General features: G+C 43.8%; 1 protein-coding gene across 31 annotated transcripts in view; it reads right to left on the bottom strand.

Annotated features, from left to right (window-relative positions):
* Positions 1–6,859: 6,859 nt before the first annotated feature.
* Positions 6,860–23,920, bottom strand: part of ERC2 (ELKS/RAB6-interacting/CAST family member 2) — a 904,450-nt gene continuing 887,389 nt past the window's right edge. For all 31 annotated transcript variants that reach the window (XR_011426862.1, XR_002800567.2, XR_011426853.1 and 28 more), the window contains one exon: positions 6,860–9,802. Coding sequence is in view for 10 of the 31 variants with exons in the window: in XM_070237378.1 (XP_070093479.1) it covers positions 9,560–9,802 (243 nt within the window). In the remaining 21 variants the exon portion in view is untranslated. The remainder of the gene's footprint in view (positions 9,803–23,920) is intronic.

Genomic DNA, 23,920 nt, shown 5'->3' with positions numbered 1-23,920 from the left:
ACCAGCTCGGCAGCAATTCTTGTGAAAGAATGGCTGGGAGTCAGCAAGTGACCGTCAATTTTATTTCATTAAACATTTTTACTATTTATGATAATATTACTACTAATAGTAGTTATCATTTCCATTTTTTGAGAATCTATTATTATGTAGCCGGCATTGTGTTAAGTGCCCATTTGATGCTTGCAAAAGAAAAAACAAAACACACACACACAACCTTCTGGGAACGTATTGTAATTTTAGGATGAGGAAACTGACATGGAAAGGCTAAGTAACCAGACAAGGGTCACTTGTCTGGGACGTGGTCGTGTCAGGATTTTTACATTTCCAGAGGCTGCAAAGTCACATATGTTCAGGGATCAGGCAGGTAATACACTGGGGTGAAGCTGGTCAGATGTAACATTTTAGATAGAAATGAGGACAACGGAGAAATGGCATGTCTAGCTAAGCCTTCCCCAAGCTCCCAGACTCTAAGCATACCACTACTGCCCTGTCAAAAAATTCTAAGACAGGGACTGGCCCTGTGGCCAAGTGGTTGGGTTCACGCGCTCCACTTTAGTGGCCCAGGGATTCGCCGGTTCGGATCCTGGGCACGGACCTACCACCACTCATCAACCCACATAGCAGAGGCCAGAAGGACCTACAACTAGAATACACAACCATGTACTTGGGGGCTTTGGGGAGAAGAAGAAAAACAGAAAAAAAAGATTGGTAACAGATGTTAGCTCGGGTGCCAATATTTTAGAAAAATAAATAAACAAATAAAGATTTTAAAAACAAAATTCTAAGACAGTGCTGGCCAGACCAGAAATATCTGATGCCTAAATTCATTTGACAGGCCCTAGTTTTCCAGCCTCTATAATTTGAAATCAGATTAATGGTGAATGACATCAAATATTTTTAGGATAAATCTTTTAAATGAGATATAACATACAGATGGAAAAGTACACAAATCATATTTCTTGATGAATTTTCATAAACTGAACATAACCATGTCACCAAATTCCAGGTCAAGAATCAGAATAGGGCCAGCATCCCAGAAACCTTTCCTTGCGCCCTTACCAGTCATTAACCCTCCAAAAGTCAGCCACTATCCTGACTCCTAACCCTGTAGATGAATTTTGCCTGTTTCTGAGCTTTATACAAATGGGATCATGCACCGTGTTCTCTCGTGTTCATCTGCGTTCACCTAATATTATGTGCGATTTGTCGTGTTGTGGCATGTAGCAATAGTTCCTTCTCAAAGGCTTTTATTCTCAAATCGATGGCTTGATATACTCACTTCAATACTTTATACCTGAGCAACCAAGGGGGAAGACTTCCTTCTCCGAATACAGGTTCTAAAAACTGAAACAAGTCACTCTAGGACTCTGAGTTACGGAGAGATCTTTGTTGCTAAAATATTTTTTCTAAACATTTTCTCATTTATTGTCTCATTTTATGCTTTTCATACCCCATGGCAGGTAGTTGAGAGACATATTATTCCCGTTGGTCAGACTCACACACAGGGAGTGCCTGCAGTTACATGATTACACGCTACCCTAAGAGCAAAATCATGATAAAATTGAGATTTTAGTTGAGATGTCTTGATTGCCAATCTAATGCTGTTTCCACCTGAACACACATCCTGTTGCTCCTCTCTGGGTCAAAGCTTTCTTCAAATGAAAAGCCAGTCTCTAACATTGTTTTCCTGTGAGCATGGCATACTGCTGTGTGCACTTGATGTTTGCCTCCTCAGCATTCATTTTCCTTTCTTGTATGAGAATCCACTTTTTCCTCTTTCTCCTCCACAAGATTGAGGTGGGCTCCATCTCTAGCAGGAAGGAGCACATGACTCCTTCCCTGGAATGTAGGGTCCAGGGGCTCGTGTGCAACCTTGAGAATGCTCAAAAATGGATTAACATGAAGGAAGCAAAACCAAAAAATGGAAAGTGAGAAGTCATTTTAACCCCTGGGACAAGCCACACCTGAAACCCATGACGTCCTAGCTGTTTATTGCATGAAACAACATATGTGTATGTGTCCATATATATTTATTTTTGCTTAAGTTATCTTGTGTTAATTTTTGTTCTTTTCTTCTTGGGGTGAGGGGAATGCCTGTAAAAGAAAAAAAAAATCCTAACAGATACACTTATCCAAAAATATCCTCATATTTCTCCTCTCAAATTCAAACAACCATAACGTCCTTATCCAGTGAGTTGCAGGTATGCAGACATGGAAGTTTTGTCTTGAATTTATGCAAAGTTTCTCTCCTGAGGCCTCCCTAAGTGAAGTCACAATGTTGGCACAGACATCTGTTTTTAGACTATAGAAATGCTGCCTTTGCCCTGCACTTGGGAAAGGATCTACTCCACCCAGACTGATCATTTCTACCATAGATGCTCGCGTATTCCAACAGGGGAAGGCAGGACTGGACAGGGCAGAGGTATTTGCAAATGGGAGGAAAAGTGGTCTGAACAACGAAGCTGTTGATTCAAGCAATTTTGGTCCAAAAAACTTTCAAAATTTTTTCTTCTCTAGCCAGTGCATCCTCCATGCCTCCAGCAGGAGATCCTATTTAAGACAGAGATCTGATCATTCATCTCCACACTTGAAAGATCTATCACAAAGTGAGGAGTGGAGAAGCCTGACCAACACTACCTCAGCCAGGAAATCAAGGTCAACATCATAGCAAAAAACCGTGTTGATGTACCCTTGTATGATGTGATGAGAATGGCACTTTACTTCCGTGGTCTTCCTCCCATAACCCAGATCCCCCGTCTAACCATTAGAGAAAGATCAGACAAATCCCAGTACAGGGGCAACCTACACTATACCTGGCCCGTCCTCCTCAAAACTGTCAAGGTCATCGGAAACAAGGAGAGTGTGAGAAACTCACAGCCTAAGGAGACAGGACAACGAAACGCAATGTGGTGTCCTGGAGGAGAACGGAACAAGGACATTATTTTTTCCTGGAACAGAAAACGGACATCAGGTAAAAACTAGGAAATCTGAATGAAGTATAGACTTTAGTTAAAAACAGTGTTGGTTCAATTGGTGACAACTATATCATACTAATGTAAGGTCTTAATAATAGAGGAATCTGTACGAGTGGGGGAAGGGAGGTTATAGGGGAACTCTGTACTATCTGCTCAACTTTTCCATAAATTTAAGACTGCTCTAAAAAATACGGCCTATTAAAAATAAAGATTATTTAAAATTCCATCACTGTATTTCTGTTGCTGCAGTTTAGTTTCCTAAAGTCTAGAGATCAAAGTGGGTCCTTGAAACGATTATAGGTGGTCCACGGACACAGTCTTAAATAACCCTGAGCCACATGGTTAAATATTCCTTCATTCATCATTTTTCAATCCTTCTGATTCAGCAACGAAGAGAAACTCTCTCTGTTTAGCCCTAGAAACATTTCTCTAACCTTTGCTGGTCTCCTTTTTTAACAAAGAAAGAGCTATCTTCAGGTTCAGAACTTTGTTTTCATGATTTTTATTGTTCTTATATTTGGTGGTGTCTATGTATGGCAAATGATCCTACTGTCTCACTTATGAGAGTGGCATTTTTTCTTAAATTTATTTAAATAAAAAAGTGAACCTGGGGCTGGCCCGGTGGTGCAGCGGTTAAGTTCACATGCTCCACTTTGGCGGCCTGGGGTTCACTGGTTTGGATCCTTGGTGCGGACTTACGTACCGCTTGTCAAGCCATGCTGTGGCAGGCGTCCCACATATAAAGTAGAGGGAGATGGGCACAGATGTTAGCTCAGGGCCAGTCTTCGTCAGCAAAAAGAGGAGGATTGGTGGGCTGGCCCCGTGGCCAAGTGGTTAAATTCGCCCGCTCCAACGTGGCGGCCCAGGGTTTTACTGGTTCGGATCCTGGGCCTGGACATGGCACCACTCGTCGGGCCACGTTGAGATGGTGTCCCACATGCCACGACTAGAAGGACCTGAAACTAAGATATACAACTATGTACTGGGGGGATTTGGGGAGCTGAAGTAGAAAAAAAAAAAAGATTTGCAACAGTTGTTAGCTCAGGTGCCAATCTTTAAAAAAAAAGAGGAGGATTGGTGGCAGATGTTAGCTCAGGGCTAATCTTCCTCAAAAATAAAAAAAGTGAACCCATTTAATTTTTTTAAATTAGTTAACTAAGATTCTGTATTGTCTTCAGATAGCAAGAATCAGGAGAGCAGTAATCAGATTACTGAAGTTGAGACCCAGTGGCCAACAGCATTAGGTCTAAGCCCTTAGCATGGCACTCAAGGCCCTCTTGCATCTGGGGACAGCTGACCAGTCTCCTGTCACCAGATGCTCCACCCTGCAAACCCCAGGATACGTAGGAGCTAAGAGGTACAGATGTCCAGACACTGAGGCCTTAGAGGAAACAAGAGACTACCATAGATAGCAGGTTTAAAAAAGCCAATGTTTTCAGCTTTGTCTGGGCTCTCTTTCCACATGTGGCTTGATTTCCACTGGGATCCACTGCCATTCTCTCATAACATGGGTCAGCTGTGGCACTGATGGAGCACCCGATTCCTTGCAGCTCTTGTGAGCTGTATGGCCATGTTCAAGACCAAACTCACAACACGGAAGCACTGCTGGCTGGGTGTGAGCGGGATCTGAATCTCAGCCCCACACGTCCCACCCATCCGACCTGGGGCCTGCGGCATCCCCGAAGCGGAGGAGCTTGCTAGCACTGGGTTCAAAGCCTGGCTCCTCCATGTACCATCTGGGGGACCTGGATGAGGTATGTAAGCTCCCAGGGCCTCTTTTTCCTTGTCTGTGAAGTGAGGATAATAACAGTACCTGCTTCGTGCGGTTACTGTGAGTATAAATGGCTTCACATAAGCACAGCATTTAGTGCACACTGTCGCTGGTCATCTCCATGGGCCTCCATTTCCCTCACTGTGAAGTGGTGGACCATGACAGCACCTACCCCAGGGCACTGTGATCGGGAAGAAACGAGCGGATGCACATCAGTCCCTAGCACATGGCCTGGCTCCTAGTAAATGCTCAATACTTTCGATTATTTTACCTTTGCTTACTTATTATTAGTATGATTATTATTATGGATTAGCCATTCCAAGAATTAGAACAGTTCTCCGGTCTTTTGTAACAGAGGTTCACAGATACTGGAAGCTCTCAAGGCAGATTTTTAAGGTCAAAACCTCAGGAGCACCAATATTAAGTCTAAGGGCTTCAATGGAACTCAAGGTACGGGTTGACTTGCAGTTGAGTCCAGCCGTGTGTGGACGGGCACCTTTCTTACCAGAAGGATTGGTTTGTGGGGAAAGGAGCAGAGGCTCCATCTGGCCAGCTGCGTTTACATAAACAGGCCTCAATGCAAGCCGGCTGCTTCAGGAAGTTCTATGAGGTACGAAATTCTTGTTCAACAAAAGTTCTTTTTCTACAAAAAGGCAACATAATGAAAAGGGCAAACGACTTTGCAGGTCGCCTAAAAATGTGTCTGACTGTGGGGCTGGCCCCGTGGCCGAGTGGTTGAGTTCGCGCACTCTGCTGCAGGCGGCCCAGTGTTTCGTTGGTTCGGGTCCTGGGCGCGGACATGGCACTGCTCGTCAGACCGCGCTGGGGCGGCGTCCCACATGCCACAGCTGGAATGAACCCACAACGGAGAATACACAACTATGTACCGGGGAGCTTTGGGGAGAAAAAGGAAAAAATAAAATAAAATCTTTAAAAAAAAAAAAAATGTGTCTGACTGTGAGAGAATTTCATGCCCTGTGGCTCTGAGTCCATAATGTACAGAAACCAAATGATAGTTCCCCTGTGTCATCCAGGGCCAGCTAGGCGGAGATTTTGTCCCATCCTCTTCTCCCTGGAGAGTCTTCAGGGACTCACATTCCTGTTTCAGGAGCTCTGGGGACAGTCTTGGACCGCAATGAACTTACCATGTATCCTTGGATCAGTCACTTCTGACTGGGCCTCAGTTTCCCCATCTTTAAAATGAGGCTATTGGATTACACGACATCTAACATACTTTCTAGCTCTGATAATCAATTACTCTTTAATTGCAATAATGGTAAGAATTGGTAATTCATTTCCTGGAATATAATTCAAAGCTTTAAAGAAACCAGGAGCTGGTTCTATGCTGTGATCCACAGGTGGGCAGTGAAAGCCGGAGTGAACAAATTTGTGTGTGCATTTTTCTGGATGATTTTGTGCATGTGTCCATGCGATGGCAGGGCTAGCTATCATTTCTGCCTGCCCAGCTTTCTTGTCTCTCTCTTCTGGAACAGAGTCAGTTTCTCCCTTTGGAAACTGCTCCTCCTATATCCAGTGAGGCTGTCAATCACATGGCTTCACCCTCCCAACTCCCTTGAAAAATACAATTGGATGCATGATCCAAAAAGGACCAATGAGACTCCCTTAAGGGGCTGATATGGATGCTGGGAGACAGGGAGTCTCTCTCTAAAATCCAAGAATCCTCAAAGCTATTGTGAGTCATCCTTGCTGCTAAGTGGAGGGAACCTAATAGAGACTGACATCGGCTCCAAGGAAGGTGTAGAGGAAACAGGGAGACAGGGGGCGGGGGGGGGGGGGGGGGGGGCGGAGAGAAAAGGTGGGAAGGCGGAAGAGAGAGAGGGATAAAGGGAGAGAAAAAGGCTAAAAGGGAAGGGAAAGAGTGAGAGAAGGAAGAAAGGAGACACCACCAATGACTTAATTTCTTCATACAAACCTCGAGATCCAGCTATGTGTGAAGGGAAATTTACACCTTGGCTTTTCCGGTACAGCGAGTCCATAACTTCCCTTTTCTATTTTCTTCAAGTCCATAGGTTCTTCAAATGGGGATCCATGACCCAAAAAAGATTAGAAACTACCACAATTGGAACATTTCTTAGAGATGGAATGAACTCACTTCAGAAAGAAACAAAGTTTATTTGATGAATATAAATAAGGCGATCAGCACAACGTACTTCTCATACACATGATAACAAATTTATGAACTGTACATACCTTGTACATTGTACTTCTACTAGACACGAGGTTACAATGACTGGCTAATACATGCCCACTGGTAGTTTCTGAGGGTTCCTTAGTTTTATTTATTTTTTTCATATCGAAGTCCATAATCACATGGTCAATATCACAACCCACATGCCACTCACTTGAAGAAAAGTTACAAGAAGCACTATCAAATGAGGGTCTCTGAGAATTAGATACACTGACCCCTGGCAGCATTCGAACGCCACTCGGCACAAAAACATCTCAGATAGAGCTTATGTCAACACATTTGAGGTCTCGTCATAAACACTGTTTAAAAAGTAAATTGAAACCCACTTTCAAATGAAAGTTGACACGCTGTTAACGTGCATACTGGATACACAAAAATCATTAAATACAAAATCGAGACTGTACATCGAAATCAAACAGGGTATAAAGTACAAGCCTGCTTTTGCACAAAGCAAGAAGACCAACTTCTCCTAAAGGTTAGCCTCAACTTTTTTTTTTTTTTCAACTTCATTATGATTAGAGGGGAACCTGCGAAAGTTTGCGCAAAGGAAATAATCTTCCCAACATCACAGTGTTTGTTGTAAACCCAGAGACTATTTTTCATACACGAAAAGGGAATTTTTTTTTGGTAACCCCAATATCAGAGACTATTTCATGAAATGGGAAAAGATGCTATGTTAGATAGAATTTAATTTTTAAAGGACTAAATGATATGCTCCCATAAAGGAAAGATCAATAATACTTTAAACCAACAAAAGTGGGGCCAAAAAATGACCCCCAAAACAATAGCTGTGACACAATTGGCACATACTTAGAAGGAGCTAACTATACACAGTTGGTTGCTTTTTCTGTTTCGAGGATTTCTGACTTCCTACTTCAAGTATTCAGTTGCAGAGTTCAGATGAGGACCTGGCTGTAGGAGGCAGTGAGGACTGCCTATTTGAGGACACCCAAACTGTTCACGGGGATGTGTTTGTGGCCTGGGTTTTCAGTGCGACATTATGTCAAAATGTGCTAAATACGCTTGCAAAGAACTCTGCTCATTTCTCCAATCAAGGTCTAGATCCTCTAATAGGTAAAGGACAAAATTTTAAACATGAATGTATTTGGATTGTTTATGCAACACATAAGCTTTACATAGTTCGCTATACTTACTGACGACAAGAACAAAGCCAGAAGCGAGAAACCTGCTTGAATATATTACTCCTAATGCACCAAGGATGGACAGTGCAACTCAGACACAGCTTCATCTTCCCCCACAAACAAGGTGACTGTCTTAAATATCGCTATGGCTCCATGGGAGAGGTCCAGAGTTAACTGCACCAACACTTTAAAAAGTAACAATGACTAAATTCAATGCAAGACTTCGGGAACATCTGTTTAGAATCCTTTCCACAGCAGCAAAGAAAGACAACTATTTTATTAAGGCCACTCATGCTTAAATTCACGGTTTGTCTTTTAAAAATGCAGATTTTCATCTCCCACTTGCATACACATGGAAGAGTTTCTTCCATTGACAAGAAAATGGATCAATACAAGAGTTGCACATGTTTGCCAGACTTGGTCATGAGTTCTATGAAGTTCTAACAACTTTTAATTTTTTTTTAATCTCCAGAGGAAGCAGTAGGAGTTTAGTTCCCCTTAGTACCATGTCACTGTATGTAAAAGACCTCAAAATTTGGTCTCTTTCCCTGGCATGTGCTTTGAATAATGACTCTGTACTCACAAACATGTTGTGTAGAGCTATATACAGATACACGGCTTTTGTGATAATTCCTCATTCATCAATGTTTTCATGTTTGATGCTGAAAATGCTTTGGAATCCATGTTGGAGACATTCAGAAAAAATGAGAAATGACCCGTCATTTACAGAAGATCTAAGCTTACACAGTTTGCACAGCATTTAGATCTTGAAGTGTAAATGAACCCCAGCTTCTTCATGGAGACCTGCGTGTACTGTACGGGAACGGTAAGAGCCTGAGGCTCGGCCGCATCCCAGCCACGGGGGCGTGGGAACACACGGATAGAAATGTGCAGGTGCCTCAGGCTTTTGTCATTCCCCAGTACAAAAACAGGGCAGATAAAATTATGAATGATCAATTTAGATGTGCCATGCATTGTCAGAGACACACACCATGTTCTCATAAGGCGATTTCTTGGCAAGTATTAGTGGTTTAAAAAATTGATTTCATTTCCAACCTGGCCCAGAGGTAACTACTGGTTACACCATCAAAATGCGGTTCTTCAAACAGCAGATTAAAGAAATAGAGGAGGGTAAAGGCTCTCCATTTTTGGCGTTTTGGTTTCTTTGTCAAACATTCCATGCATCTTGGTACACAAACACTGCCAACACCACTCACTCACAGAATTTACACTTGTGGGTAATCTATTGCATTAGGAATGACCACTTAGACTGAACCAGCAGAAGAACTGGAGATGAAGCTAGTTGTCCAACAGAAGCTGAATCCACGGTTAAAATCCCATGGAGTTCAAATGTATCCAATGATGTTGAAGTAATATAAATAAAATGCTATCAAATAATGACATTCAGAAGAGATGATCACATTTTAAATGCCCCAATCCTGACAAAAAAACAGAGGATCTGTCATTTTTCTCCTCCTCCTCCTCCTTCCTTTCCAACATATCTGAATCCATGAGAAAGGACATGAGATGATGAAGGAAATATCCAGTTGAACAGAATTGTGCTCAGTAATGGAAGTGAAAACCCCTCTTTCAGTCCTGATGGGCGTTCCAGGTGGTGACGGACAGTGATGTGAGCCACACCGCAGTAGATCATCAGAATATTGCTGCAGAGCTGTGTTTTCCCTTTACTCAGCCCTTCTGATAGCTGCAACAAGAAAGCACATCGTTTAGCAGGGAAAGGAACTGGCAATGGTGTCAGAGAGAATCCTGGCAGACGCTCCCCATGCCCCACCCCTGCACCCACCCCTCACCACTCTCTTTGGTTGGGGTTGGCTGGGATTGGGGAGGAGGCAATGGGAGGAAGCATAAAGGAAGGATAATGTGAATGGAACGTTCGTTACGTCCTGCAAACACATCTGAAAAGAGGCCCCTTTCAAATCTGTCACATATAGGCATAGATGCCTCTTGACGGCAAAAAGACATTGAAAGGAAATATGCCAAAATGTTTCGGTGATTCTTTCTTTCTTTTTTAAATTTTTTTTTTTTGAGGAAGATTAGCCCTGAGCTAACTACTGCCAATCCTCCTCTTTTTGCCGAGGAAGACTGGCCCTGAGCTAACATCCGTGCCCATCTTCCTCCACTTTATATGTGGGACGCCTGCCACAGCATGGCTTGCCAAGTGGTGCCATGTCCACACCAAGGATCTGAACCGGCGAACCCCAGGCCGCCGAGAAGCGGAACGTGTGAACTTAACCACTGCACCACCGGGCCAGCCCCTCAGTGATTATTTCTATGTGATCAGGTTATGTGTCAATTTGTTTCTCTCCACACTTTTCTACAATGAGTATGGTTTTTAAATTATTTTTAACATGACTTTACAGAGATTAGAGAGTTAAAGATGGTCAAGACACCAGAAAACTTAATGTCCACTTAAAGCCATGTAAGAGCAACAATTTAGAAGTATACTGGGGGCTGGCCTGGTGGCGCAGTGGTTAAGTTCGCACGTTCCACTTCTCAGCGGCCCAGGGTTCGCCGGTTCGGATCCCGGGTGCGGACGTGGCACCGCTTGGCACGCCATGCTGTGGCAGGCGTCCCACATATAAAGTAGAGGAAGATGGGCATGGATGTTAGCTCAGGGCCAGGCTTCCTCAGCAAAAAGAAGAGGACTGGCAGTAGTTAGCTCAGGGCTAATCTTCCTCAAAAAAATTAAAAGAATACTGGACTCAGCAATTCCACTCTTAGGGATACACCCAGAAGAATGGAAAACAGGGACTCAAACAGATACTTGTACACAAAAGTTCATAGCAGTGTTATTCATAATAGTCAAAAGGGAACAACAACTCCTGAGTGTCCATCAACAGATGAATGGATACACAAAATGTGTATATACATACAATAGAATATTATTCAGCCCTGAAAAGAAATGATGTTCTGATATACTCTACAACATGGATGAACTTTGAAGATACCATGCTAAATGAAATAAGCCAGACACCAAAGGATAAAGACTGTATGATTGATTCCACTTACATGAAATATCTAGAATAGACAAACTTCTAGATGCAGAAAATAGATTAGAGGTTACCAGGCGCTGGAGGGGAGGGTGGATTTGGGAGTTACTGCTTAATGGGTACAGAACTTCTGGGTGGGGTGATGAAAAAGTTCTGGAAATGGATAGTAGTGTTGGTTGTACAACTCTGTGTATGTACCTAATGCCGCTGAATTTACCCTTAAATTGGTTAAAATGGTAATTTTTTATGTGCATTTTACCACGATAAAAATATATTTTAAAAAATTATATTGGTATCTCCCTAAAAAGAGCAGAATGAAACAAAGTTGGCTTTCATCCCCAAATCCAGTGGTGTCTGGGTATGTTTAATCCTAAACATAAATACAGCAGAATAAACGCATCTGCATATTTCATGCCCTGGGGAACAGGTACTCGGGAGCAACCCAAGTTTTCTCACCATCCCAGTGAGGGGCCCTGGGTATGGAATACAACTGCAGCCTCGGAAGAACCAGTAAAACGGGTAAGAAGAGAGCAGCATCCCACATCGACCCTCCAGATGATGACTTTCTTCCCTGCTGATGCTCAGCTTTGTGTGCCTGCGTCATTATCATTCACATATGGCCTTTGACTACTTCAGGAGTTTCCGGGCACATGGCAATAGTGCAGCTATCTGGGGAATATGGCAGGGAGGGGAAAGATCAAACACACACACTCACACACGTGTGCGCTGCTTTTTACATACAGATTGAGCTGTCTGATTTGGCCACTGATACACAGCATTTCTCAAATCACACTGACTAATGAGTGTGCCAAAGTCCAGTGTCTGCACAGGTAGGCAGTTATTTCAAGCCATCGTTAACCAGCGCCAATGAAATATGTGGCTTGGATGAACTCTGTTAATTCATACTCTGAGGAGTTTGGTGTAACCCTTCTGGTTAAGAAACTTGAATCGGGGCAAAAAAATGACTTTTGCAGAGCCAGAAAACTAGGGAGTTCCTAGAGCGGATCATATTACTCATTCTGGCACATAAAATCTGCAAACTTTGTATGAAAATTGTAAGTCAGAGCACGCTTTCTGCTTCATGAGCTGTGCATAGCTCTAATTCTTTTGTGCATTAAGCATTTCTTAATCATCCTTTTAAAGGGCTGACCAATATATTAAAAGGCCACATGATTAAAAGGTAAAGAGAAACCCAAAGTAGTACTAAAATGCACCGGTCATATTTTACAGATGGAGAAACAAGTGAAAAATAATTACAATGAATGTCCGATGTCCTTGATGTTTTTCCAAGATAAAGTAGCAAAGAACAATCATTTATTCAGTTGAGAGAAAGATTTCCAGCTGGGTAACCGGTCACCGGGCAGAATACACTGCCTTACAAGTGCCGTGCACTGCTTCTGGGTAAGTTTTACGCTGTGGAAAAGAGAACTCTCAAACAGTGTTGCCACTTCTTCAATCAGACAATCCATTCACCAGAAAGCCTAAGCAGATTTGAGACGAAAAAAACTCAAATGACATTGCCAGCAGTTAGAAATGCAGATGATCCCTTGTTAAGGGGCAAATAAGTATACATTTTAAAAAAATTGTCTTTTAAAGGAATCCTGGCTTCCAGCAATAAGGCAATCTGGGCAGCCACTCACTGTGAGATAATCTCTGGACATTTCTCCCTCACCTGGATGGTCACCGTGGGCCCAACCTGTCCCCATGCATGCTCTGGCACGGCACACAACGCTGCCTTCTCACCTGTGCAGCCAACAGTGCTTTTTCAATAACAACACCTACTTCACCTTGCATTCCCCCTTTACAACCTTCCTTTACAATCCCATTGCCCTCAGGATGGAGGATGGACTTCTGGCCATGCTGGGGAGGGTCCCTCTGGCCTCTCTCTCTCCAGCTCCACGCTTCATGTTCCACCTATGCTGAAGTGGCTTCTGCAGTCCTAAAGCTTCCTCCTCTCCTCATCTCACTAACTTGAAGTACTGTCTGACATGCATTTACGCCAACCCTTGACCTGATGGATTCCTACTTATTCTTCAGTCTCAGTTTAGATGCCACTTCTTCTCTGGAAGCCTTTCCTGACCTGCCTGAGTGTGGGATGCAGCACAGGAAGTCCCACACATAAACTGCACTGTTCCCTTCTGGTGACTTGTCTAGACTTTTACTATCCAATATGGTAGCCACTGGTCACATGTGGCTACTCAGCACTTGAAATATGGCTAGTCCAAATTGAGACACGCTACAAGTGTAAAATACACACTGGATTTTGAAGATTTAGTATGAATTTAGCTTTTTCATATGGATTTCATGTTAAAATGATATTTTGGATATATTGGGTCAAATTAAATATATTATTACTATTAATTTCACCTATTTCTTATTACTCTTCTTAATGTGTCTACTAGAAAACTCAAAACTACAGATGTGGCTTGTATATATTTCTATTGAATAGCCCTGGTCTAGGCTATAAGTTCTATGAAGGCAGGGGCAGGCCAGTCCTGCTCACTTAAGATCCCCTGTGCCTTGCACCGTTCATGGAACAAGTACATTCAATCATTCATTCCATAGGTAGGAGAGGGCGCCTAGAGCAGGCAGAATCCTACGGTCACTGCCCCCTCCAAAGATTCCAGCTCTAATCCCTGGCACTGGGGCTGTGAACATCTCACACCATGATTAAGCTACCTTACAGATGTAATTAAGGTTACTAATCAGTTGATTTTAAGTTAGTCAAAAGAGAGATGATCTGAGTGGGCCTAATTTAACCAGAGGAGCTGTTTGATAGCAGAGACTTTTCTCTAGATTGTAGCAGAAGAAGAAGTCAGGGAAATTTAAAACAAGAAGGATTTGCTGTGCTGAGATGGAGGGAGCCATGGGACGAGGACCTGAGAATGTCCTCTAGGATCCAAGAGGAGCCCCCAGCTGACAGCCAGCAAGGAAACAGGGACCTCAGTCCTTCAACCACAAGGAACTGAATTCTTCCAACAATGAGAATGAGCTTGAGGTGAGTGCTGCCCCAGTGCTTCCAGGTTAAAGTCCAGCCTGGCCAAGACTTTGACTTTGGGCCTTATGAGACTCTAAGGAGAGAACCCAGTGGAGCTCAATTGGTCTTCTGAACTACAGAACTTCAACACAAGTGGGCGTTTTTATAAGTCACTAAGTTTGTGGTAACTTGTTATGTAGCGAGAGAAAACTTACATAGCTCCTCTGTGTGTCAGGCAGTGTGCTCAATGCCAGGGATATAATATTAAAAAACAGACAAAATCTACATCGTCATGGAGCCTGTATTTTTGGGAGTAAGACAGACAATAAACATACAAAAGTCAATAAGAGAATGAGGATTTTTAAAATTTGTGCCTCGAAGGAAATGAACAGCGAGCTATGAGAGGCATGTTTAAAAAGTATTGACTATATGACAATAATGGTGTAACTTTTTTGATACGGAAAGATGTTCACAATTTTTCAACGGAAAAAGCAGATTACAATTCAATATGTATAATTCAATCTCCTTTTTGCATCAACATACACATAAGCATAAACACTTGCAAATGCTGATGCCAGAATATTGTTAATAATTATCTCTGGGTGGTGTTTTTAAATTTTCCCCCTTTAGAATTTTTTGGGTTCTATTTCTCGGATTGTTCAAACCAAAGAATGTGTAACTGGTATCATAGTAGAATAGAAAGTTAATTGCATGGTGAAAAAAAAATCAGTATTGGGTGGGATCAACGCTCTTGACTTGGTTCTTCCGCAGGGGACCGTGTGGTTGTGCGGCGGTGGGGGCGCGAGTAGGTTTGGAGCAGACAGGCTGAGCACAGCAGTAAGATTCCGCCTGGGACAAGCACCCCCAGGAGAGCAGGCTGTAAACGTGTGGTGTCTCACAAATATTCCTTCAGACTGTTTTTCTTTGGAATAAAGACACCTGCCCGATTATGGGTTTCTTCTCCTGCCCTTTCAGTAGTGATTTGCAGAAACAGGCTGGGAGAAAGGGGTCTTTGGTAAACACGGAGGGGTTAAAGGGGAAACTGTTTAATAACAGTAGTAAAACGCAGGCTATTTTTGACATCTGGGTTAATGTCCATTACGCTCCATGTGCTCTCCAAATGTGTGCAGCGTGCCCCCAGGTACAAAAACAGACACCCATTCACAACGGCTTCAGATGCCCCTGACATTGCACATGGTGCCCACATAAAAGGAGCCCCTGATTGGCTAATTAACAAGGTCTGAAGAGAAGAGCTGTTCATTCCGGAGGCAGCGGGCATCCTGCAGAACAGCTCCGCTAAGCGACTCTGCTCATGGGAAAACCCAACAGAGTCGTTTCTGCTCCCAAAAAAAAAAAAAATTCTGTAACTACATCTGTGTTATTACTTAACATCTTTTAAAATGGGGCGGAATGGGTTTCCCGTTTTCCTCATGAAGATTTATTTATTATTGTTGTGATCAAAGTGGCAACAAATTATGTTAAATCATTTAATTTTCTTGATAGGAGCAACCACCTTGAAGCCATAATTCAAAAATATGAGTGGAGAGCAACATTTTACCTTGTGAGTGGCCTCCTACAGCTCCACAGGGCAATAAAATGTAACACTTCAGAGCCCAAAGGGCTGGGGCTGGGGTGGGGGTGGAGATGGGCGCAGCAAGGCTTCAGCTCAGAATTGCAAACTGCTGTTAGGGATGACAGGGCTTGCTGGGCGGGATGGGGCCATTGAGAGGGTCTGGATGTGGATTTCATCTTCGATTTCTGTGCCCGGGGTCCAACTCAGCCACAATGTGTTAAATGAAGGAAATCAGATGAATTCAGATATGCACATCAAAATGGCAGCATACACTGCTACGTGTCCTTAGGATTGATTTTTGCCATTATTATTGTGGTCAGAATTATTAATAGCTAAGGTTTGGTGCATGCTATCTGCCACAGTGCTCTGTGCCTTCACATGAATTATCTCCAACAAGCCTGACAGCACCATGAGACTGACCAGGTTGATCGCCCCTTACATAGAGGAGGAAAGTGAAGCTTAAGGGAGCTGAATGCTTTTAGTCAAATTCTCACCTTCCTGGGGCCTTAGTTGAAGCTACATCTTCTCAGCTCCTGAGCCCAGTCTCTTTACCATGAGGTCAGGATTTTCCAAACCTTGGTCTTTTGTATTCCACCATCCCAATTTTTGTAATCTCTCCAGAATACCTGTCACATTTAACTAATATTTTTCTTCAAAAATGTTTTCTAAAAACTTAAACATATTTCCTTAAGAAAGATTTATTTTAAGATCATAATACCAGAATTTGTCTAATAGATATTACAGTAATAGCATAGCTATCAACATAAAAGTGCTTGTCCACAAAACACCTAAAACAATCTTCTCGTGGACATGCAGGCCCCCTGCCCACCCCAGCCCTGCCTCGGAGACCATCCCCACCGCCCGGTGGTGGTGTTCTCCAGCGGGCAGCACCTGGCACGTGTCGGCTGGGCCTACACCTATTTCCATACCCAGGCCCCCAGCCATCCCCAGCCCTGCCTCAGCTGTGAGGCCCGGCTACTACGCATGGGTTTTTCTCATTTCTTCTCAAGGGCAGACGGCAGCAGAACTAAAAATCAGAAACCTGCCACTCATCATCAGCATTAGGTACTCTATATAATTTTTTAAACATTGGTTGAGTGGAAATGTGCTTTTAGTTGTAATTCTTTCCTAAGAGAATACCTTCTTTAACCTGAGAGGCTGCCCATTGACCAAAGGCCTCTGCCACTCTGCCCCAGGACTTCTCAGCCTTGGTACTGTGGACATGTGGGCTGGATCAGTCTTTACTGTGTGGGCTCTCCTGTGCACGGTAGTAGATTTAGCAGCATCCTGGCCACGGCCCATTAGATACCAGCGACATTATCCTCTCACCCAGTCATGACAATCAAAAACATCTCCAAATATTGTCACATATTCCCTTGGGGGCAAAATTACCCCCAGTTGAGAAAAATTGGTCTAATCTTAATTGTTTTTGTATGCAATTGGTTGACTGTGCTGTTTTAAATATAATTATATTTTGGTAAGATATGAGTATGCATACATGCATCTACCAACCTATACAAGGTACGAATACTTTTGTAGAAATAAAGGTCTGTTTCTAAGCTGCCATCATATTATTTCAGACACCACTGATTGAAAAGTCCTGTGGAAATAGGTATAAGCCAAGTAATAAAAATAATGACAATGTACAACTTATCTGACAAAATAGAAATGCCACAATCCTGAGATAGCGAGACACCGAAGACACTTGCTGAACTAAGAGGAAAGGTAAAATCAAGTTTAAATTTATAGCATTCCTTCAGTGTCCCTCTAGGAGTTTGGCATTTTGCCAGGGTTCCTTGTTAAAAATTTGTTAAACGTGTTTGGCATTAATGCAAACACAAAGTGGCCATTTGTTACAAATTCTATTGGAATGCATTCATTTAAGGCAATGAAGTCGTTACTAGAAAAGAAAAAAAAATGTTCATTAAGTACATTTTAAAAATACAATGATGTATGCAGTGTGTAACTGTGGCGCCCTGGTGGCTATATAAATCGCTGACAGAATAACCACACATTGTGTTTAGTTTGAAATTGGAATCTTTTAAACATAACTGATAGAACAAAAACTGGTTTTGTTTGTTGTCAAAACCAATGTTAGTCTTTCTTTCCTGAACTAGTTAAAATAACCAAAAGTTTGGCATACAATTTCTAACATCTCAAATCAGTGAATCGTATAGGTTAAAAAACACTTTGGGAATCTTTAGGGGTGCTGCAAATGACGTCAGAGAGGAGGGCTGATTCAACAAACACAACACAGGGACCATGGAGAGAGGAAAAGTGCCCGAGTCATCCCGGAGAAGCCCACTCAGAGAGGGCCCATACCCCTGTGCCCTCACAGTTGTCTGAGCTTATGAGGTTACCTGTAGAGGGAAAACCATCCACTTGCATCACTGAGACAATGGAATCCTATGAGCAAATATCCTAAGCTTTGTGTGTAGAACTTCCACCTTGCTGTCCCACCCTGACTCGTTCACACAAAGGAATTATTGCTGAGTAATGGTGACTCCTCTGCTCCCTGAAGAAATGGTTGGAAAGCTCAGCTGTGGGAGAGAGGGGCTATTTGACATTATGCAACATTCGGCCCTGCAACACAGCTTGAGTGGATGGTGGTGTGGAATGCGCCATCTCAGGGGTCCTGGACGCTTGCAAAAGCCAGTCCTAAAGATAAATAGAAAACTCCCCCTTCACAAGAATGTTCAGAAATTATTCACTGCTTTTTTCCTCTCCTCCTCTCTCACTCTGACATACTTATTGCCCTCAAAGTGTCCAGATAATAGAATTCTGGTGGTCCTGAGAGCCACAAGCCCAAATCCCCATGGTCCCCAAATCTCTCTTTAGGATGGCCTCTTTCCCCATCTGAGTTGGGTATTATCCAGGCTGCCCAGGGTCTCTCGGTCCCAAACCCTTGAAACTTCACGCTAGTTCAAGAGTAAACTTAGACAAGTCCTGCACGTGACCTGGAGAAGTTTGCCCTCCCCTGCACAAGTGCAAAACAGGACCAAGGGGCAAGAAGTCTCAGAACAGGGAGGCAATGTTGATCTCCAAGAACAAAAAGAACTCATGATACAAAAGGTAAGAAACACACCCAAGTGTTACAGAGCACGTCTTGCTTTTATACCATTTGGTGGACCCTCTTTTAGGAAACAATACACAAATAGTTGACTGTTCCAAACTTGACAAAAGTATCTGGCCACGTGACCACATCATTAGGGTCCCTCCGGGAGCCTTAGAAAAGGTCTGTGTACTTGAGGGAGCCCGAAGCTTACGCCCCATTAGCTTCGTGATAAAACCTTTCTACCTGCAATTAAAATTTATTTTTGAGACAGCATTTTCAAATTCAAATGAGAATAAAGGAAAACATTTTTTCAAGTCCCTTACAGACAAGAATTCAGCTTTAGGATGATCTGGCCATGGCACACCAGGGCAACAGGAGACATCTCTGCAGCCTGGGTGCTAAGAAAGCTGTCCTGGGCAGGAATGAGATGTCCCTCTGAGAAAAAGGAGCCGGCAACGCATTTTGGAGAATTTGAAACATGAAGAAACAATTTGATATCTCAAGTTTGCCGACCAGAAGTGGCTCAGATGACAAGTGTTTACAACAGGATCTTCATAGAGCCAATAATGGCAATTAGTCCCCAGGATTTGAAGGCGTCCTTCCCGCCTCGACGAGGTGGAATGCCATTAACTCTTGGGCTGGCGACTAATTAGGGGTCTCTTTTGAAGATCAAGGTTTTGCGATTCCTGCTTCTTAATAACATGGTTTGCCTGTCGGCCACCTGGGTCCAGGCGAGACCTCCCTTTCCCCTTCCCCAAACAGCAGGCACTGCCTTAGGCCAGGAACAAGTGTGGGCAGGAAAACACACATTCAGCCGATTGAGCAATTTAACCTCTTCACCACCAAGGTCCTGCAACCCAGTGCTTGAGTCAGCTGCCCAGAAATGCAGACAGTTGACCTCCTTACTCAGGCAGGGCTGAAGGCCTGGGTGTGAGGCAAAGAAACTGCCGTCAAGGCACAAAGGCCGTGCAGCATGCTTTCTCATAGAAGAGAGGCAGGAAGACGCCACTTTTCCAGACGAGTGGCCAATCAAGAGGCTCTTTGCATTTGCTTCAGGTTGGGCCATTTCCAGAATGAACTTTAGAAGTGACTAGCTAAAGAAAGCTGGAGACGGGGGCGTGGGGTGGGGGACAGTCAAGTTCACCTTCTGGAGCTCTAACCCAACTGGTCATCAGGCCCAAGAGGCTGAGGGGCCTGCATCTGCAGCCCTCTTGCCAGGGCCCCGTGGCCTTGCTCTATGCGGCTGGGCTGGCTGCTATGCTCTTTAAGGCAAGGGAGTGGGGAGCCAAAACAGCAGGAAAAGTAAGCTGCACAGAATTAAACTTGTAACAACTTGGGCAAAGCACAAACAGCGAGCGAGGTTGGTCCTTGGGCTGTTGACACACTCTGGCCGAGGTTGGTTGTGGTCACTAAACCCATTAGCGTTCCGATGTGGCAACAGCTAATGCAGCAAGTTCAATGTGTTTTTGTTTAATTCCTAAATGCTGGGTGCACGCCGACAAGGATGGCTGCTGAAGGCAGGCAACCCTGCTGCCATAAACACAGTCATCATTGTCGGTGAGCTCAAATTCATTTTTTAAGCTATTTATTTTTGGCAGATAGCAGCTGAATGGACTTTTGCATTTGATTACAACTGTACTTTAATTTCAACTTGCTTCAAACTTTTTTGTGTTTTCTAAGCAACCACCAAATCAGAGTTTCCTGCAACAAAAGGGATCAGCCTTCTTGGGGGTGGCGGGGGAGACCGCTTTGGTAGGTGGAAAGGGAAAATGGTGATATATCAACAGAAGCCAGCAACCAGCTGAGTGAAGTCAGGCCTTTGAGAGAGATTCAGAATCCCTGAGCCCTCTAAGCCCTAATCCACACCCACCTGCAAATAAGGGAGGAGGAGACGAGCGACCTCATTGGGATCCATAGAATTGGAAGCGAAATAAGTTCTTAAATGAGACACAAGGGCAAATTCAGTTTAGATTTTATATTGTCTTCAAGCTGTGTTTACGAATAGTATGAGAATCCATTCTTCCTTCCTCCTTCCCTCCCTCCCACAATTTTTAAAGCATCTACCAGGAACTATGCTACGTACTGGGGACATGTGGCTGAATGAGACAGACATTAGCTCTGACTTCATGGAATGCACATCTAGTGAGCGTGTCAGACATTACATTCAACAAATAATTAAACTGAACATATGAGTAATTAATTAAAATTGGGATAAGTACCAAGGAGGAGAATGCCCTGCCAACATTCATGGAGCACAGACACTTTCATGTCATCCAGTCCTTACACTCTGAAGAGTTTGCTGTTGTCAACCCATTATACACTCCAGAAACAGGCACAGAGACGTAAGGTTGCACACTCAAAGTCATACAGCCGGTAGGTGGTGGGACCATGGTGTGATCTTGCAGACTGAGATGTCAAATCCCCAGCTTATAGGAGCACGTTGGGGTCCTGACCTGGTCGGACGGGAGAGTTGGAAAGACTTTCCAAGGAAGTAGCATCTTCAGCGGTGTACATGTACATACTGGAAGAACACGGCTTCCTCCTCCTCTTCCCCTCTTCTTCCTCTTCCTCTCCTTCTCTTTCTTCCTCCTCCTGTTCTTCTCCCTCTTCGTCCTTTCCTCCTCTTCCTCCTCCTTGTTCCTTGTCCTGTTTTGCACCGTGCTAACTGAAAAGTAAGTCTGTGGATTTCTATGCATTCCTAGGGTTTTGCCAAACTCTCTGTCCTTTCAAATGGATTTTTAGCTGGTGCTGTTTGTCTTCCCACACAAGCTCACCTACAGCCTCCTTCAAAAGCTTCCCCTTCTGAATATCAAGGCACATGCATCCTCCTCTCCTCCAAGAGTTTGCATTATGGCCTTCCAACTTCACGGTATTGGGGATGATTAATCACTTTTAAATATGAAAAAAATTAACATGTCTGAAGCATTCTTCTGCGCTGTCAAAGGTTTTGCCTTAACATGGATCCAGAATGTCTCCCTTTCCCAGTGATTCCAAAGCAATACATTTTCTGTTGGAAATTCAACTGCAGAAATCCCATCTAGAAGCCTTAAGCAATATATCTTAACATCTTAATTTCATTTAGGAGGAATGCAATGATTGATCATTTATCATCCTGAGATTGAGTGAACTATCTGGAGGATTCCAATCTATTGCTTCTATGCAACTGATGGGATATTCACATGTCTTCTGGCTGCATGAGGGCTTTGGGGTCCAAGTTGTCTTTGAAGGAGTGGGATGCTAAAAAGATTACTGAGGGAGGGTCTGCCTTTACCGGCAAAGTATAACTCCAAGGCTTGACTTGCTTCAAATTAGAGCCTCCCCCAGTGATGGCCAGGATGTCTGCCGCTGAATTACTCCCACTCCTCCATCCTGACACATGAAATCTTGCCTTCCTGCCCTTCTCCTTTCATAGGTAACCTTGAAAGGCCTGGGGAAAACCTTGACATGAAATCCATTGGCATTGGTGGGACTTAACTTCTCATTCATGAGATTTTTATTTAACCTAAAGCTGCTTTGTGAACAAGCAATTTTTACTGTGGTATAAACAAAATGGCACCTTCCTGGGACATCTGGGTCAGGCCATTGGCCTCGTAGCTGCCATTTTGGTTTCCATATAGGACATCATTATAATCTCTTCATGTTGGGCAGGGTTGCTTAGTCAACAGGAAAATTGGCCAGAATCCTATAGAACAAGATTTTGGAGTGTCTACAGTACCACTGATCTTGTGCTAGATGTGTAGGTGGGAGTAGGCAACAAAAACATGGTCTTCAAATTCAAGTACATGTCCCAAAATGGTAGATTCCAACTGAGTACCTACTATGTGTTTTACATAGCATAGGTTTTAAGAAACCCAGAGAACAAGATGCTTCCAAAAATCACAATCCATCTCTGCAAACATACTCATGCATAGAGTTACTCAGGAAGCCCACTGTCCAATGGACCACCTTAAAGGGAAACAATGATGTCCGTGCCAAAGAATGAAAGAATGAGGAGTTTTAGAAAAGCAGAGGTTACTTCTGAGGGAATCTAAGGCCAGTCACATTTGCACAGTGCTAAAAAGCAGACAAGCTCTCTGGTTTGAATTTACATTTAAATTCCATGCCAAAGTCTGCCCTTGTCGGTCTGCACAAAGCACAAGTCCCGTGGCTGCAGCCCTTGGTCTCCCATCTCCACTCTAGCTCAGGGATACAAGTGAACTCTGTAATCCTCACTGGGACTGATGGGCTCCAGGCGGAATTGAGAGAAAGTTAACGATGGGCCCCTCAGGCGGACTCAATCTCCCATCTGTTATGAAGCTTCTGGCTATCACAAATGTTTCCAACTTAGATGTGGAGGTGCCCTGAGAGGGAATTCCTGTACTGCTTTTGTCCTGGTCACTTTGAAGATTAAAGAGGGGAAAACACATTTTCATAATACGGGAACTGGCGGGAAGTTTCCCTATTAAATCCCAAGGTCCTGGCAGGCGGGGGCTGGGTCTAACTCTTCCAAGACAGGCCTGGCATCCAGGACTGAGGGCTAGGAAATGCTTTGGGGAAGAACTGGGCCAGAGATCAAGGAGCTGGGGCATGACAAAGTGGACACCTGAGGCATGACACCAGTAGGTTCTGGGAGCACCCTTCGAGCCACTTCTGAAGCCCAATATGGCAGGGCTCCAAAGTCCTCTAGCAGTCCCCATGTGACCTGGGGATCCACCAGAAGCCTCGGCTTTGTTGCAGAGAACTTCTTTAGCATCCAACGCTGTCTGAAGTTGCAAACCCTTGCAAGAGCACACGAAATTCCTGATTGGCAGTGCCGATCTATGAATATAGATTCCTACTGCAGGAGAAGGCACAGAGCTGGATCCTCCTTCAGGATTCTGCACGTGCAGTCCCTGAGGCCTGGAGCACTTTTCCAATCATCCTTCACCTGGCTATCTTCTGCTTATCCTTAGATGTCAGCTTAAACGCCACTTCTTCAGGGGAGCCTTTCTTGACAATTGTTCATGATGAAATCCCCTTGCCAAACACTCCCTCAGCACTCCCTCCTGCCTCTCCCCCTACCTGCTCCTGCTTCCAAACAATTTGGCATCCTGCGTGTGTGTTAGTATTTGATTAATGTCTGATTGCAGCCTCGGCTGCCTTCACTAGGACAGGCTGCGTATGTGTTTCTCACTGCAGTATTTCTTATCCTTCCTCACCTTCGCCTGGTGAGCTTCCTGGTCATGGCC

Source organism: Equus caballus, chromosome 16 (genome assembly GCF_041296265.1).
Source record: "Equus caballus isolate H_3958 breed thoroughbred chromosome 16, TB-T2T, whole genome shotgun sequence".
Lineage (NCBI taxonomy): Eukaryota > Metazoa > Chordata > Mammalia > Perissodactyla > Equidae > Equus > Equus caballus.
Note: the sequence above shows the minus strand (reverse complement) of the source record. Positions and strands in the feature narration are given on the sequence as shown.